This window comes from Panthera uncia (genome assembly GCF_023721935.1).
Source record: "Panthera uncia isolate 11264 chromosome C1 unlocalized genomic scaffold, Puncia_PCG_1.0 HiC_scaffold_3, whole genome shotgun sequence".
Taxonomy (NCBI): domain Eukaryota; kingdom Metazoa; phylum Chordata; class Mammalia; order Carnivora; family Felidae; genus Panthera; species Panthera uncia.
The window spans coordinates 5029218-5046246 of record NW_026057584.1 but is presented as its reverse complement, the minus strand read 5'-3'; the positions used below and the strand labels follow the sequence as shown (position 1 = coordinate 5046246).

Sequence of the window (17029 nt, the reverse complement as noted above, 5' to 3'; positions counted from 1 at the left end):
ACTGTCTGTGGCCACTCCGTGTGCTCCTTCAGTGTTAGAACCCACCCCTAGGGACGAGGGCTGTGTTCCTTTGCACGGGTGGCTTTAAAAATAGCCACCCTCCGGCCCAAGACAAGGATTGAATACCATTGAACTTCATTACAGCCAGTCCCCAAAGACACCCATCTATTCAGACAAAGGCTATAGTTATTCTGTACTGACACCTATTGGTGTGGGAAGAGTTTTCTTATTGTTGACTTCCTTTCCAATTAAATCCGGCATGCTTTATCAGCGAGCCCATTTGCCAAGAGAGGCTATGGCTGGTTGAATTTAGATTTGTATTGATTAAGATAAACTCCCAATGTGTGAGGTGATGTATTTAAATAAAGTCTTTGATATAATTACGTGTCCGCAGAAGTAATTCCGTGCCGTAGCTTATAAAGTTAAGAGTAATTCTTTAGGCTGTGCAAAAACCCCACAAAACCCAGTTTTTTGATTCTCCAGGTGGGAGGGGGTTCATTGCATGATCCTATCTTACTTAGCATCACTTTTGCTGCAAGTAACTGGAAGAAATCACGTTAGAATAACTTGAACGGGACACGTGCGTATTTTTGTTGGTTTCGTTGTAACAAGGTGGTCTGGGCAGGGCTGTTGAGGCCTTTGGTGTAGCCAGGGGGCCAGCTTCTGATAGCATAGTTTCTGTCCCCAACGTGGCTGCAGGGGCTACAGCTCACACATGTGCATTTTAAGCAGCAAGAAGGGAAAAGATGTAAGGAAGAAATGGGCCAAGGGCAGCCCTCTGAGGGAAGACTCTTGGAAGCTGCCCCATGCCCCTCCAGCCGTCACCCCACCGGCCAGCGCTGGCTGGGACGGCCGCCCTTAGTCGGGGGGCGGCAGGACAGAGTGGAGGAGGCTCTGGGAAATGTGCTGTCGCCGCTGCCAGCCGCAGCCTGGAACCAGGGGCCTGGCTGCTGCGGAGGAAGGGAGCGGCGGGCCACAGGGACAGCTCGCGGTCTCTGCCACATCCCCCGTACTTGGAAGCCGGCCTCACGCTGATCTCTTGTGTCTCCCATCCACTAGTTGCCCAGAAGATTGTGGCCACAAGGAAGAAGCAGCAGTTGTCCATAGGGCCCTGCAAGTCGCTGCCCAACTCCCCAAGCCACTCGTCTGTCTGTTCCGCACAGGTGTCCGCCGTGCACATAAGCCAGGTACGCTGGGGGGGGGGGGGGGGTGGGGGGGGAGGCAAGTCCGAACCGAGGGGCGCCTGGCGGTCCCTAGAGCGCTCTCAGCCCGTTCTGAAGTGGATTTCTTTCTTCCTCTTTTTTTTTTTTTTCTTTTCCACTTTATGAGTAACAGCATGTTGGTAATTGACGGCACTTCTCCTTCGGAAAGTGCCGTGGTCAAGTGGGTTTTATGGGCATCATTCTTTACCGTTGCCTGTCTTCACGCTGCCTGTGTTATGAGGCCTGCTGGCTTGGCCAGAGACCCGAGGTGTCCAGGGCGCCCCGCGGTCTTTGCCGGTGATCTAAATTACCCTGCGTGCGTCCTGCTCCCAGTCCGCTTCTGGGTTGAACGGTTGTGGGTGAACCTCAGCGGCTGACCCCACTATGTGCTCGAATGTGGTAGCCGCCCTCCATTCTGATTGCCGTCGCCCTCGGGCCCTCCAGACACCGCTGTCTCTCCATAGTAACCTTTCGGCAAATCGTTTACTTGTAAGCAAACGAAATAACGGTCACTTAAGAACCAGCCCCACCGCCCGCTCAGGATCCCGTGGACCCGCTTTTGCCTGCGTTAGGTGTCTTCGATGAACGTTTCTTGGGCAGGCGTGGCGTTGGCACAGGCTGCAGCGGGAGGGTCTGGTAGGGCGCTTTCGGGTTCCTTGGGAAATCAGGAGGTGATTGCGTTTACAGTAGGGGCCTGTGGAGTCACGGGTGTTGATGGCCCCACCGTAAGCCTCTGTCATTTTCTGCGCCTCTTCACACGTCCTCCCCAGAATGTTCAGATTTGCAGAGTGCGCGTTGGGTTCTGTGGCACAAAACCACGCTCTTTCAGCATCTGATCTATGAGGGAACCATAGGGCCCACTGTTTCAGCCACGCCCTTCATTTTTCAGAGGAAGTAGAAAATAATTACATTTTCACTGCCCCCCCCCCGCTCCCCACCATTTTTAAAGCAAATGACAGAGACTTCTCTTTCTGAAGTCACTTACTTTTCTTAGGAAAAAACGACTTCACGAGAAGATAGGGATGTTCTACAGTTAGGCCGTGTTCTATGTGATGCTAATCAACTTGCCACGTCTTGAGAAGCTATCTGACCTGTCACGCGGGCGTCTCTTCAGCGTGACGTGCTGACCTGTCGCTTATGACCTCACCGAGGTGGCGGCGTTGGGCTCCTGGAGCGTGCCGTTAGTAAAACCCTGGTGTTTCATTGTTGCAGACGAGTAACGGAGGCGGGAGCTTAAGCGACTATTCCTCCTCCGTCCCGTCGACGCCGAGCACCAGCCAGAAGGAGCTTCGAATCGACGTCCCTCCCACGGCCAACACACCCACACCCGTCCGGAAGCAGTCCAAACGCCGGTCCAACCTTTTCACCGTGAGTGTCGTCCCCGGGAGGAGGCTGGAGGGTGACTCCCCACAACTTCAGTTCCCGTCCACCTGTTAGTTGTAGAATCCACACTAAGCGTTTGTAGAATCCACACTAAGTTAAGGAGCGGAGCACTGATTTCTGTGGAAGCCTAGGAAAATGATGAGAGGCAGAGGCTGGGGTACTGAGTAAAACGTGAATGTCGCGGGGCGCGGGGCATTCGGATGCGGGTGTCCCAGTGAAGAGTGAGGACTTGTGGACAGTATTTATGACCTTGTGATCGTCTCCGTCTCCGGAGAAAGACTGGTCACATTGGCTACGAGGAGGTGACAAAACTGTGCCAGAATTCCCAGACGTGTGCCTGTAACCTGCACATGAGACACATAAGCCATTTCGATGCACAGATCCCCCTCCTTCTTCTCAGGCTGTAGCGCCTGAGAATCTACCACTGGGGGTGGCTCTCGGCACCAGGAGCCTCGGTGTTTTTAGAGGATCGTGGACGTGAGGCTCTCCTCTTGGACTCTTCTTCAGAGTCACTTACGGAGCCTTTTAGAAACTGTAAATCAGCTGTCTGGGCTTAGATTTATGAACTCAGAGCCTGTATGCGGGCCCCAGGCATGTGTAGTTTTTAGAAGCTCCCTGGACGATTGGGAGGCAGAGAACCCCTGAACTAGGGGGGAGGCAAAAGTGCTACTACTGAATCCCTTCCTGTACACACGGCAGACATTACCAATCAATCGTGAAAGGCTCTGCAGTTGAGCCCAGAGCTCCAGGCAGAACTACTGTCCTGTGACTGGAGTCATTTGACTTGAGAAGAACATTTTTCTTTCTTGGGACCGGGTCTGTGCATTACAAATACGTGCTTTTGTTTTGTTTATTTTATTTTATTTTATTTTATTTTATTTTATTTTATGACTATTTTTGAGAGAGAGACAGAGTGCGAGCAGGGGAGGGGCAGAAAGAGAGGGAGACACAGAATCCGAAGCAGGCTCCAGGCTCTAGCTGTCAGCACAGAGCCCGACACGGGGCTCGAACCCACGAACTGTGAGATCATGACCTGAGTTGAAGTCGGATGCTTAACTGACTGAGCCACCAGGTGCCCGAGTATATGCTTCTAATGTAGTGGTTGTCAACCAGGGTGTTTTTGCTTCCTGGGGATATTTGGCAGTTTCTGGAGAAACTGAGTTGTGACAACTGGGAGCCGGTCGGGTCGTGGGTAGCACCCGGGGTTGCTGCTAAATATCCTACAAGTACCAGCCAGCCCTACACCAGAGAGTCACCCGGACCCTCATGTCAGTTGGTGCCCCGTGTTAACCCACTGGACTTGTCCTTTTGGTGGATTGCTGCTGACCGAGGTGCGGATAAGCCCAGTGTTTCCTGTCTTGACTTAAAGGAGGGCTCTGCAGGGGTGGCTGGGGGCCCTGCTCACCTGCTGCCCTTATTTAGAGATGGCGTTCTGGTGACCTGTGCGGCTGCCGAGCACGGCAACACCCTCTCCCCCCGCCCCCCCCGCACCTTTCCTACCAAGTTCGAGGCCACTTTCCCACTGGATGGTCATAACCGCCAAGGTCGGCTGCCAACGGGCCCGCCCCTTTTCTGTGCGGGTACCGCGTCGGTTCTGGCAGATGCTGCTGCTGCGGGGGGGCACAGAGCGAGGACCAGATAGACCAGGCTCTGACCCCAGCCTCCACTGCTGGCCGCTGGTCCCCCTCAGCGAGCTGCTTAGCCTCTCTGAGCTGCAAACTGCAGCATTCTCTGTGGACAGTGCTGCTGGAGGAATCCCCCGTGGGGGCGAAGGGCCTTCGTGGCCTGGCCTTTGTTCTTCTCTCGGTGCTGTTGCAGTCAGAAAAAGGATTTCGGACGGCGCGAAGCAAAAGCAGGTGCAGGACCACGTGACAGCCTAGGAGGGAGGGGAGGCGGGCGTCCGGTTTGCTTAAGTTCCTTCGTGGCTTCAGAGGCCGCGTAGTGAAATTACACACCCAAGAGTGATAGCAGTCCCCAGCTCGGCCCGACACTGGAGGCCCCGTGCACCCCAGGCCAGGGTCTTTGGCTGGGGAGATGTCACCCACAGACAGGCTGTGTGCTCACTTGGGACTCGTGGACTCGGGACACCAAGTCCCGAAGGCGCGGGGAGGGTCGGCGGTGAGCGGGACGCCACCCGGGCGTGAGGGAGGGAGCAGTGAGGGCTTCGAACACGGACCAGGAAGTTTTCTGTATCCTTGCCACACCTGTTAGGGCCCAGCAGGAAGAAAGGACACTCAGGCTCACCATCATTTCCCAGGGTCACATTTACCGGTCACTGGCTTTGGTCTCTATTCCAAGGAAAGAGGTGAGAAGCCAGGGAATATCGTTAAAAAGGGGGCTGTCGATAAAGAGAGCGGTGGCCCATCCCCATTCCTGCCCCTTACGAGGCTGGCTCTGGAGTTGGAACGTGCCAGAAAATCTTATCCCGGGCCCTGCCCACTAGGTGACCATGACAACCCCGGTCGCTTACAAAGGAGAAAACTTTAAGGCAGGAAGAATGCAAGTAATAATAACTCAGTTAATAAATACTTCCTTGCCGTCTGCAGAGACTGGTTTTCCTATCTGTCAGGAGTAGTTCTTGCCAGAGTCAACCCGCGTTCAAGGGAAAGTGTTGTGGAGAAGAAGGAGGGGCGAGAGAGAGCAGAGAGGTGAGGATATGGTCCTTTTGCTGCTGCTTTGGGCCGTGCGCGTGTCCGAGAGGACGCCGGACCCCCAGCTGTCCCGGCCAGGCGAGGAAGGTGCCAGAGCCAGCAAAAGTGCCCCCTGAGGGCTACTGAAAACCCCCTTTCGTCATGCCAGGAGCAGCATATCTGATAACGCAGAAGCCTGCCTGTGAACCTGTTAGTTACTCCCGCCCACTCTCTCTTTAAATTTGGGAAACAGTCTGAGAGTAAACCGTTTCAGAAATTGAGTCCAGCTGCGCTGCTGTTCTTGGCGGGAACAGAAACTTGGGGTCATGAAAGAAGGCAACGCCACGGTGGGTTTGCGTCATGGTGTTTAAGGAGAAAGGCTGCGATCCCAGGCGGGAGCCAGATGTGGGCCATTACTGGGTTTGACGTCGAACGAATCCGTGGCGGTGGTGATGGTGACGTGTGCGTATTTTTAAGGTGAAGAGCTTAGAAATATTAACTCCACTAGATGTCAGTGTCATCCAAGGAATGAAAAGCGGCAAATTAATGTTGAAATTGTAGCAATTAGGGAACTAGATTCTCATTACTAGTAGCGTGCACCTATTTTTAAATACGTAAAATTCACAGGCTCTTCATACCTGGCAGTCGTTGGTAATTATGGGCTCAAATTGGCAAAACGTGTATTTATCTAGAAGCGTCTAGTAGGAGGACAGATGTGCCTTATGGCGAAAGTCTTCGTGAGTAAAGATCCCTACAGCCGGGAACTGTAACACCCTGGTGAAGGGGCGCTGTCCACCTTATTTATTAGACCGTCATAAAGAGGCCAGAGTTAATTAAGTAGTACACACATCATTTTTCAAATACCATGCTTATGAATTTCACAGAATAGACCTGTAACGTACCCACCACTCCGGGCTCACGTTTTGCAGTCACAGATGTTTGCTTGCATATACGTGCGTTTTTAGACAGAAATCACATGCACTCTAAAATAAACTGGGATAAACACACAAGCTAGAATAAACTTAAAATCGCTCCTGTGGTAGCCAATTCGTGTTGTATTTGCAGAGGGATCCATCAGAAGCTAAATAATATCTTAACTTTGCTTATTGCTTTGGAAAAAAGAACCACGGTTTTGAGAAGAAGTATTAAAAGGCTCCGTCCATTCAGTGTTTGGTTTTCTAATATGGGTTCTTAGGACAGTTAATTCCGTGTCGTTGCACTAAAGTACATGTGGTTAAGATGTTGTTCGAGAAAATATTTTCATACAGAGGAGTAAAAAACACGTGCACATACGTCCCACCCAGCTCATCAAACACAAGCATTTTGCTGCCGCTGCTGCTCCTACGAAAGAAATAACACGTCTTGGGTAAAAGTTGAAGCCCTCCAGGTGTGTGTCCTGAATACAGCCCCCAACCCCCCCCCCCCCCTCCGCGTGTCTGAGGATCAGCATGACCTTGAGTTTGGTGTTTATCGTCTGTATCCGTGTCTCCAACTAAGGCATGTGTCCGTGACTGCGCGCTGCCTTGCCTTGCCTCTTTTCAGATGTTAAAATAACAGTGTCATTGACACGATCCTTTCAAAACCTCACCCTGTCACGCCGATCCCATTAGAACAGAGCCAGGCGTACCCAGTGACCACGTTGTGAAAAGACTCCAAGAAACTCTCCGTAAAAACAGGCAGCGAGGTTCATGGTGTGAATAGACGCGTTTGTGTTTTGTGTGTCATAGAGGAGAGTGTGGGTCCTGTCACCGTGTGGCCCGGCAGCCTTTGACTGGCGATGGCTTGCAGGGGAAAAGCAGGCTTCTGTCCGGCGGTGAGGGCTCTTCAGCGATGCTTCCTGTCCCCGTGCGCAGCTGGCGACGGGGGTCCCCTCCATGGCTTCTTGCATCACGTGGGGAAAGGTAAACATTTTTGCAAAGGCGGAGGTGGCGACCGGGCTGTCTCTCTCTTCCTGGCCCCCGTGTTCGGGGTCGGCGAGGGTGGAGGTCTCTCTCCGGGCCGCTGCCGACCCCCTTGCGGAGTGTGATCAGCCCTTGTTGGGCGCCAGCTGTGCGCACCTGGCCGGTCGCGTCGCGCGGTCACTCCTGACACGCGCAGCTGGCGCCCGCAGCCGCTCCGTACCGGAGGCTGTCACGGAGCCGTTTCAGCACGAGCACAAGGATGCACTGCGGCTGGTGTCGTCTCAGGGCTGGCGGATGGCTCAGGGGATCTTACTGCAGATACGTGCGTCGCGGTGCTTATGTCCGGCGGGTTTGTCTCCGTGTGGCCCTTGGGTCTCTGTCCTGTTGGCGGGTACTGCAGCCTGCTGGGGGACAGCGGTCGTGGGACTGAGGATCGCGGTCCCTGAGACGTCCGTGTTCTGGCCGTCTCCACCAGAACCTTAGAGCCGTCCGGGAGCCTCTGTGGCATTTTGGCGGTGGAGTCTTACTAACTTTCAGGGCCATTCACCTCCCAGTACATGATCAGACACTGAGTTTGGTTCTCCAGAACCCTGCTTCCGCAGGATCTGGAAGTCTCCTGCTCAGAGACAGGGGGACTGTGGGGACAGATGTGCTGCCTTGAGGAAGATGTTAATTTTTTGTTTGTTTGTTTTGTTAATTATTCTGGTTAATAGAGAATAATGAAGGTGGATTTTCAAATTGGGAAATTTGGAATTAACCAGATTTCAGAAGTATCATTAGTGATCTCTGTTGATTTAAAAAAAAAATTTTTTTTTTTTTAAATATTATCACTGGGAGCTTTGAATCTTACTTTACAAATAGAAACCTCGAGTTCCGGCTTGCCTGAGCACGTTAGGATATGGCAAAAGGAGAATTTAGGGCTATTTCATGGCTGTAACTGGACGTTATTAATTAGAGAATTAATTAGAAGAGTGAGCCCCTACCCTGTGGCTAAAATTCATGACAAGGAATGGGCTCCCTCTTAGCCCAAATGGACAAACTTTCTTCTACATTTTTCTTCAACTTTCTCTTTGCTGCTGGTTTTATGTCCCGTTACCCCATGCCAGGCTTCTAGCCTCCTAAAGAAAAAAGGTGCACAGTGCCTGGCACGTAGTAGGTGTTCAGTAAACGCTGGCTCTTACACCAGCAATGTGGCATGTTCCCTAACGAGCACACATGCTCTTTGAAGCGCCACATCTGAGTTTATCGCGGGGACTTTTCTCTCTCACCCCATGACGTTGCCCCTTTTAATATTTAAAAAAACTCGGCTGCCCTGTCTTACACCCCTCGGAAACTGGATTTCATTAGCTTTTCATTGCAGCACTGGACACTGCAAAGTCTATTCATTTCATATATCATCTCCGATTTGAAAAGCACATGAAAATGTTTCTCCATTTTCAATATTGCGTGAGTAATGTTCCCATTGAAAAGTAATGGAGTGAAGTTGTCACTTGTCAGCACAGTTATTAAGGAGGACGAGTTTCAGATCTTTCTCTCATAATAAAATAAATCTGTCAGAAAATCATTGTGCTCACACTCTCTCTCATGCCATCGAGAGACGGAGACTGAGCCGCGGTGCGCCTTCCACTTGCCGAAGTCACGGCGTGCGCGGGGTTGCGTCTTCCCTGGGCGACACGCGGCCACCCTCCCCGCCGGTCGCCCGCGCCTGGGGCCGTTCACGGAACGTGGACGACTCCACCAACAAGGCTGTTCGACCGACCTGGCCGACCAAGCTGCTCGTTTTCTCCCAAGCGCTGATATTTTGCCAGAAGAGATACTTTCAACTTTGTTCCCCTCTGTTATGTTTTGCGGTGTGGCAGGCCAGTTGGATGTTGAGGGTGTTGCTTTCTAACCGTCCAAAAGCAACACTAAAAAAATTTAAAAAAATAAAAAACATTAACGGCACCTAGATACGAATGAACGGTGTACTGTTCAATCGCCCAGCTCCGTCGTTAGCAGAATTTAGAAATCCTTCAGACGTTCATTAAGTATATACGTTCACGTGGTGGGTTTCTCAACCAAGCTGCAAGGAAGGAGGCCTCTTCTCCTTGGCCGTATTAACTGCAGGCCCAGAACGTGTTTTCCTGTTGGGTGTTGCTTTGCTATATGGTCCATTGGTTTCCAGTAATTGAATTTTGAACTCTTTTAAAAAAAGAATTAAAAGGCAATTCTGCGGTGGAAAAGTAGGGAGAAAAGTTGAGAAAAGCCTGCGTAAAACGACAGATCAGTGGAAATTCAAAGTACTAAACGGTCTGCTTCTCGGACGTGCGTGCGTACACGCGCACGCCGTCCGTGGCTTCTCCGTATGGGTGTGCAGAAACTATTCAAATAAGGGCAGACCTGCAGATCCGTGAACCGCAGCCCTTACCCAAATGCTAACTTTATTTTTGCTTTGCAGTCTCGGAAAGGGAGTGACCCAGACAAAGAGAAGAAAGGCCTGGAGGGCCGAGCAGACAGCATCGGGAGCGGTCGAGCCATCCCAATTAAACAGGTACGCCGTTTCCCCCTTTCTTCCCTTCCTGGCGCTGGAGGCACACCTCGGGTCTCTCCTTGCTATGATGCTGGCTTGTGCACCAAGGTTTGTTTGATGTGCTCTGTTGATGAATGTAGAAGTCGCTCACTTGACATCAATTAGAAGAGGTTCCTGTGTGTATTAAAATAGGATCATTAGAATAAGAAGAGGGAAAATGTGACAACAGATCTAATGAAGTACAGTCTGCCCGCTGCATATGGAGAGTGTTTCGAGGCTGAGCTGGCTTCAAAGGCCGCCTTTGTAGCTCGGCTTTGATTGGGCCGCCGGCCGCCAGTCGACAGGGGTAAATCAGATCGCTGTACAAGAGCCCCTTGTGATCACAGGAATAGCCCGATGTGGCCCTAATTTGCTCTCGCAGACGGACATCTGAACACTGTTTCAGGCTGGTTTGTAACAACGAGGCAATTAGTTGTGATAATCATAGCCGGTGTGTCAGCTGCGCGCTCTTGTTTGTAATTTGCTAATGAAGGAATTGTAACTTTGATTAGGTTCAGTTTCATTTAGACCTTATTATATAAAGGAACATTTACAGCTGTAATGTGGGGCCTTAATTAAACTTCCTCATTACACAACAGGACTTGAATTCAAGCATTTGTTTTGGCCTGTGTTGCTAGCCTGGAATAGGTTTTCATTAGCCCAGAAACCGGGAACCAAATGACTCCGTGTCTCAAGTAAAGTGGGAATTCACGTGACGTATTTTGCTGTTATGTTCCCAAGGAAAATAAAAATAAAGACTTCGACCCAGCGCTGTGGCTCCTGGAGATAGCGTCTTTTACTTTGTGAAAGTATTTGCGAAGTCCAGTTGATTTAGAGTGCATTCTGCTTGAAAGAGCGAGGAGGGGGGAAAAAAAAATCTGTGGGCAGAATAATAACTGCCTCTTAAGAACACGGCTGTGACCAGTTTGTCCCTCTGGGTGATCGCTCTCTGTCAGCTTCTACTGCGGGCACCTAGGCCGTTTCCCAAACCCTTCGGCAGCCCGGCTTGGCCCCGGCCGCCCTCACAAAGGGCCAGAGTCTGTGCGCACACACAGCTTTGCTCCCTGCTCGCCATCAGGCATGCAGCCGCAGGGGCCGGGCAGGTTCGGTGTGGACGTACCGGAACAGGTTGGATAGAGCCCTGGCATCCCGGGTGAGGCCCGAGCAGGCACTCCACGGGGTGTTTTCACAAGAGACGTTCAGCTACTTTTCTTTCTTTGTGTGCCTTCATTTATAAATGGAGCCGTCTAATAAGGCGATTTTAACGTGCGATGTTTCTGCCACCGACGCCGTTTCAGCCAGAATTATGAAAACGGTTTAACTCATTTTTCTCTCATTTAAAACATCGGTCCTGGGACCTTTCCTTTTGGGAATATTAAAACTTAATTCTAGACTGTTTCCTTAATTCACGCCTATTGCCGAGGAGGGGGGGTGCTGTCCTCTGCGCGAGCCGGGCAGGCCCCCGGTGTAATTGGAACCTTCACTCAATCTGTACCCGGCTCATCTGCAGCGGGCGGGGGGTGGGGGGTGCTTTACGGGCCGGGTTTTCAATACGTGTGCCGATTGGAGTTGACCATCAAGCGTAAAATGAGTATTATCCAGTCCTTGGAAGCCTTTCAATTGTGAATGTTCAAAATAGTCACGTCAAAATCTAAATCATGGTCTGATTTCCCGAGGAATCGTAGTTGGGGAGCACGTGCAGTTCTCTGTCCCCCGTAGCTGCCCCCACGTGCAGCCACGGGTGGACCCCTCCCCGGAAGTGCACACCTGTCAGAGCCCCCCGCTGCGGCAGAATGTTCCAGGCCTCAGATTCCTCATCTGTTAAATGGGCTCTGGATGATATCAGCGTCCCCCGTAACGCCGGGATGCAGACATTCCAGAGAGAATTTTTTTTAATTCCAGGAACACTGGATTTTCAAATCCGTCCTGCTCAGGGTTCTTTCGCTGGAGCCTTTCTGTGGGTCACCGGGATTGATGTGGGTCCAGAGACGGTCATATAGATTTGTCTCCCACGCCCGTGTGTGCTGTGTTTATAAAGGAGCCGAGATCATTAGAGATGGTCTGAATTCCTAACCCTCCCAGCGTCGTGACTCCAGCCAGCGGAAATGAGGAGCCGGGGCTGCGGAGGAAGGAGCCAGTGGCCGGCATGTTCTAGGAGCTCGCCAGACCCGTTGTCGAGGAAACAGTATAAAAGAGCGCTTACGGTTTACGCGCTTTTCCCTTCGTGTCCCCTTGAACCCTCCACGTTGCCGCGTTGAGGTGGCCGTGTCGCCCTCACTTTGTGTCTAAACCCAGACCGGGCGGCTTAGGGAAGCGAGGGGGCCAGGGTTTGGAGCCCAGCGCCTCTGCTCCTTGCGCAGCCTGTGGATGAAACACCTTCAGAAAGCTTAGAAAGCAGAGTGACGTGTTTTAAATGAAACACGTGAGCCCTGACCTCAGACAAAAATGCCTTCTGCCCAGGGGCGCCCGGGGGGCTCAGCTGGTTAAGCGTCCGACTCTTGATGTGACTCGTGTCCCAGTCTCACGGTTTGTGAGATCAAGCCCGACATGGGGCTCTGCGCCGAGAGCGCGGAGCCTGCTTGAGACTCTCTTTCTCTCTCTCTCTCTCTCTCTCTCTCTCTCTCTCTGCACCTCCTCTCTGTCTCAAAAGAACGAACAGACCTTAAAACAAAAAAACAAAAACCTTCTGCCTACGAAGAAGAAACGTCCGAGACTTCCAGAGGCCACAACACATCTCTCCGGGGACGACGCGGCCACGCTCGTGCTCCGGGCTTGGGCTTGGGAGGACTCACTCCCCGCCCCCCCCTGCGGCGCCCCCCCCCCCCCCCCCCCCCGCCGGCCCCCCCCCCCCCCCAACCCCGGTGGTGGCCTGTGCAAGTCCCGCCCTTCTCCGGGCACCTGGTCCTCACGCACAGCCGTGTTCAAGACTCGCTCTGCCCAGGGGAGCTCGTGGGCCCTTTGCCCAGCGGCAGAGAGATGGCCCCGGAGCCTCTGTGATCCGATCCCCCCCCCCCCCGCCCCACCCCCCCGAGGCCAGTGAGGCTGGTGGGTGTCGCTCCGGCCGGTGTGTTTGATCCAGGCAGGCTCTTTCCTGCCCCTCCTCCTGGCGATCCGGGAAGGCCCAAGCCAAGGCGGTCTTCAGCCCGCGCTGCAGCCCGACTCGTGTTCCTGTGGAACGCTCACGTTCCAGTGGATTATTTTCTCCATGTTCTGCTCACGTTTTACAGCTCGTTCATTGTGGGAACAGCGGCTCCTTCCCCCAGCGTGGGAGCTAGCTGCATCGTGACAGGCGAGGATCCCTTCACTTCCCCTTTTCCGCAGTTAAAGATTCCTCATCAAGAACATAACTGATTTTTCTGCAAAGTAATTTCGTTTTTCGAGGACCCGGGCCCACCTCTCCTTTTTTTGTCCTTTCTGGGGCCTTAGAGGAGAATTGGTTCAGAGAGTTCTGTTTTTCCTTTTTTTTATTCCCCTCTCTCTCTCTCTCTCTCTTTTTTTTTTAACTAATAAGATAAAGTCTGTTGGAATAAAAATTAAAAAGCAAAGCAAGAAAAAAAAAAAAAAAAAGCCAGAGGCCCGGCTCAGCGGCGAGTGGGCTTGTCACGTATTAATTTTTCATCGCTGTGGAGAGTTGTACATACATAATCACTTGATTGCAGTGGGAGTTAGGGAGCTCCTATGGTGTCATTTGCATAAATCTTGTTAAGTCAATGGCAGTTAATGAAGTACAAATGAGCCCGGAGAAGGTGACATGGAAATCGTGGGTGGCAGATGGGAGGTCTGTTTGGGGGACGGCAGCTGTGTGCTCTCCTTTCTTTCTTTCCCTTTGGCATTTTTTAATCTCTATATTACGGTACACATACACAGCCTCGGCCCTGGCCTCTCCCCTTCCCGGCAGACTCCTGGCCGGAGCCGGGCCTCACCTCGCCTCCCGCCCAGTCCCGGGCACTGTGGTTTGTTTCAACATCCCCGACCTTGGGCCGCTTGTCTTGTGCTTCTTACACAATTGAAAGACATACACGTGTTTTATCTGGTGGGACGCACGAGCCCCTCGCTGAATACTTTGAGAGTATGTTTGTCTCCTGCAAGACCTCGAAGAATCACGAAGAGTAAAAACCGTCCTTGCTTCATTATGCGTCTGTGTGGAGTCTGGTCTCCCCCCCCTTGAGGCAGGCCACCAGTGTTTCTCTGGCATTACTCTCCCGCCCGAAGCGGGGTAGGTATTCCCTGGGATGCCTGTTCTCCGTCAGGAGCGAGAGGTTCTGGAAGTGGGGGGCTGTCCGAGTCAGGCTGCGGCAGAGACCCCTCTCCGTCAGTGCAGAGCCCTCCCGCGGGCCCCCACAGGCCTGTCTCTGTCATCACGAGGGTGTCCCTGGCCCGCTGGTTTGTTTTTCGAAGCTGCAGGTGCCTGCAGGCCTCATCAGGGACTTAGATTCGTGGGCAAAACACAGCGTCTGCTTCCTGCTCGGAGAAGCTTTTTTTTTTTTTTTCTTTTTTTTTTTTCAATGTTTCATCAACTGGTTGATATTTTGAGAGGAACTGGTCTCTGTGGCTTTTGAAGAAAGGCAAGCAGAGAGGTGTCTGTGGGCAGGGTGCGTGTGGTGGCCACAGTCACATGGGAGTCGCCGGGCCGTGGGCTCCTGGTCTGCGAATCCGGCTGAGGCCCTTTCCCGGTTCGGGGGCCTGCGGGGTACCGCTCCGGGCCGAGGTCAGCACACTTCAGTTTGTGACGCCCCACGGATACACCAAAGGCGTGAAGTGTCCTCAGAACACCTGCTTTGAAGTCTTAATTTTGACCTTGAACCTGGTTGTCACGGTCCCCTCCGGAGCGGACAGTCGGCCGGGGAGAGTGGGCACTTGCCAACGGCCGCCCGGAGCCGCCAGAAAACCCTTCCCGAGCCTTGAGCGGAAGCGCTGACCGGCGTGGAACTTTCCGGTAGCACTCCGCCGACAGGCATGGGAACTGTTTGAAGCGGTGCGCGGTTTTGATTCTCAGCTGAGTAGAAAGAAGCAATTGTCGATGGAGTGAAAGGCGCCTCTGGAGTTAATCCCCTCGGCCAGCCCGCCGCAGGCCGCTGACCCGTGTTGTCTGGTACCCGGGATCAGCACGAGGGGGTGGAATGCGTGGGGCTGACAGAATAAAAGCCCCCTGATGACGCTCACTTTCACCTCTCAGAGTTGGACACCGCTCGCGGCCGGTTGGTCGACTGCCAGCCGGTGCGTCGGCAGAGGGAACACGCTGGAGACCAGGCTGAGACTTTGGGGAGATTGGGGGGGGGGGGGACGCCGTGTTCTTCCTCCCAGGAGCACAGGACAGAGGCCGGTTCTGGGGGCCTGCGCCGCCCTCTCCACAGCATCTGCAAGGTGTTCGCGTGATGGCTCACGGCGGTCAGGCCTGACCACAGAGGAGCCAAGGTGAGAGGCCTGACCACAGAGGAGCCAAGGTGAGCGAAAGGCGCCCTGAGAATACGTTGTTCACCCATGTGGCAAATCAGGTCTGCGCGGGCATCAGGGGCCCGGTTAGTTCCCCAGAAGCAGATAATTTACTGACGTGGACCCCAGTGCCCTGAAAGCTAATTTACCTCACTCGGGTGAACAACTCCCTGAGAGCATTGCATCTGGCCTGGTTCGCGACAGACTCAGCCAATTACGATTATTAATTTAATGGGTCAGGTGGGTGCGTCACATGCTTTTAATTTGACTCCTCAAATATCACACCGTCGTTGGAAAAACAGTGCAGAATGTCTGGATGCCTCGGCAGGAAGTTACAGTCGTCTGTCTTTGACTAAATGGGACACGCTTCCCCCCCACCCCCAGACCCCTTTGTGATAATGTAGGGGGACGACAATACGGTCTGTACAAAATGCTTGAAGAAATTACATTAACCGAAATACCGAACCCATCATTTAAATATAAATCTGCGAGGCAGTTTCAAACGATACCTCCCTGGTCTTGCTGGCTGGGCTGCAGGAGGGTAGGTAATACAAAGCCGTGTGTGCCTGAGTGCTTTGTACGTTGTAAACTGCCGTGCAGACATAATGTTCTTTCCAGGAAGACTCAATGTGTCCTCTGTGTATCCATAATCCAGGAGCTGGGATAATATCTGACTAAGTGATTCATTTCGGCAAAATGTTGTTTATTTTCTCTAAAAGTTCAACGGTGATGGTGAAACCCAATTCCCAACGAGCTCAGAAACATAAGCTCACGCACGAGAAGAGGAACGTTCCCCAAAGCGGATGTTGGCAGGCATTGCCAGAATTCGGTTTTGTCGGGACGAATCAGTAATATTTGTTCTGGGCATTGGTTCTTCTCAGGCACAGTCAGCCTATAGCAGTCACGTGCTCTCCTGTGTAGACGTGCACCGGGTTCCGTGCTGGGGAAGATGTCCACGACCCAGGCTGGGCTCAGATGCGCGGTGAAGACCGCAGTCCTGGTGAATGAGTGTGTGGAAGGGACGCTGGGAGCCCCAGGAGCTAAGGAATGATGGATTCGACTGAGCCGGAAAGGTGGGGAGGAGGAGGGGGAGGGGGGTAGAGGGTAGCGGATGGGGAGGCAGCCACCAGAGGCAGGAGGGGGACAAAATGAGCAGAGTGGCGGGAAGGAGGGGTGCCAGAAGAGGATGTGAGGAGGGGACTCTGGAAGGGCTGGGGATGTCCTGTGGCCAAAGGCCTTGGCTGGCCTTAATGGGATGTTGGCAGGGGTGCTGGTTTCCCCGTGTCCGCTGTGGGGCGTCCTGCCGTGTTTCCGCGCAGTGGCAGGGTGGGGGTGGGAGACTTAGGACAGCATAGAGCTCGGGGCTCCAGGCTCCCCATAAGGGGACTGCACCTGCAGGCAGTGTCCCCGAGGGCCAACGTCTGCAGAGCGATCATGGCCACTGTGCTTCCTAATACAAGGGTCTCCTCCCTCTTGCTACTTTATCCCGTAAGGTTTATGATGCCGGGTACTTAAAATCTGTAAGAGTATCGGCAGTGGCCAACGCTGACTGTTTCTGAGAGCCAGAAACTCATTCGACAGATGAGAAAAGGAAGGCCCGAGAAAAAAGTAACTTGCCCAGCATCACACAGTGAGTTAGCCTGCGAGGGCTGTGAGGGCTGGGGTGACAGAGACCCCCTTGACAAGGGGATTCAACAACAGACGTTGGCTTCTAGAGACTGGAAGGCCGCAATCAAGGGGATGGCAGGATTGGTTTCTGGTGTGGCCTCTCTTCCCGGCTTGCATATGGCTGCCTTCCTGCTCTGTCCTCACACGGCTTCTCCTCTGTGCAGCTACTCCTGGGCTCTGTTCCTCTGCTGCGAAGGCCACCAGTCATACTGGAGTAGGGCCCCACCCTTGGCACCTCAGTTAACCTCCATTACCCCTCTGAGG

At 53.0% G+C, this 17029-nt stretch overlaps 1 protein-coding gene across 7 annotated transcripts in view; it reads left to right on the top strand.

The window, feature by feature from the left end:
- AGAP1 (ArfGAP with GTPase domain, ankyrin repeat and PH domain 1) overlaps window positions 1-17029 on the top strand; it is a 552490-nt gene that overhangs the window by 270513 nt on the left and 264948 nt on the right. For all 7 annotated transcript variants that reach the window (XM_049614622.1, XM_049614621.1, XM_049614620.1 and 4 more), the window contains 3 exons: window positions 1060-1187; window positions 2415-2570; window positions 9554-9646. In XM_049614622.1, the coding sequence (XP_049470579.1) occupies window positions 1060-1187; window positions 2415-2570; window positions 9554-9646 (377 nt within the window). The remainder of the gene's footprint in view (window positions 1-1059; window positions 1188-2414; window positions 2571-9553; window positions 9647-17029) is intronic.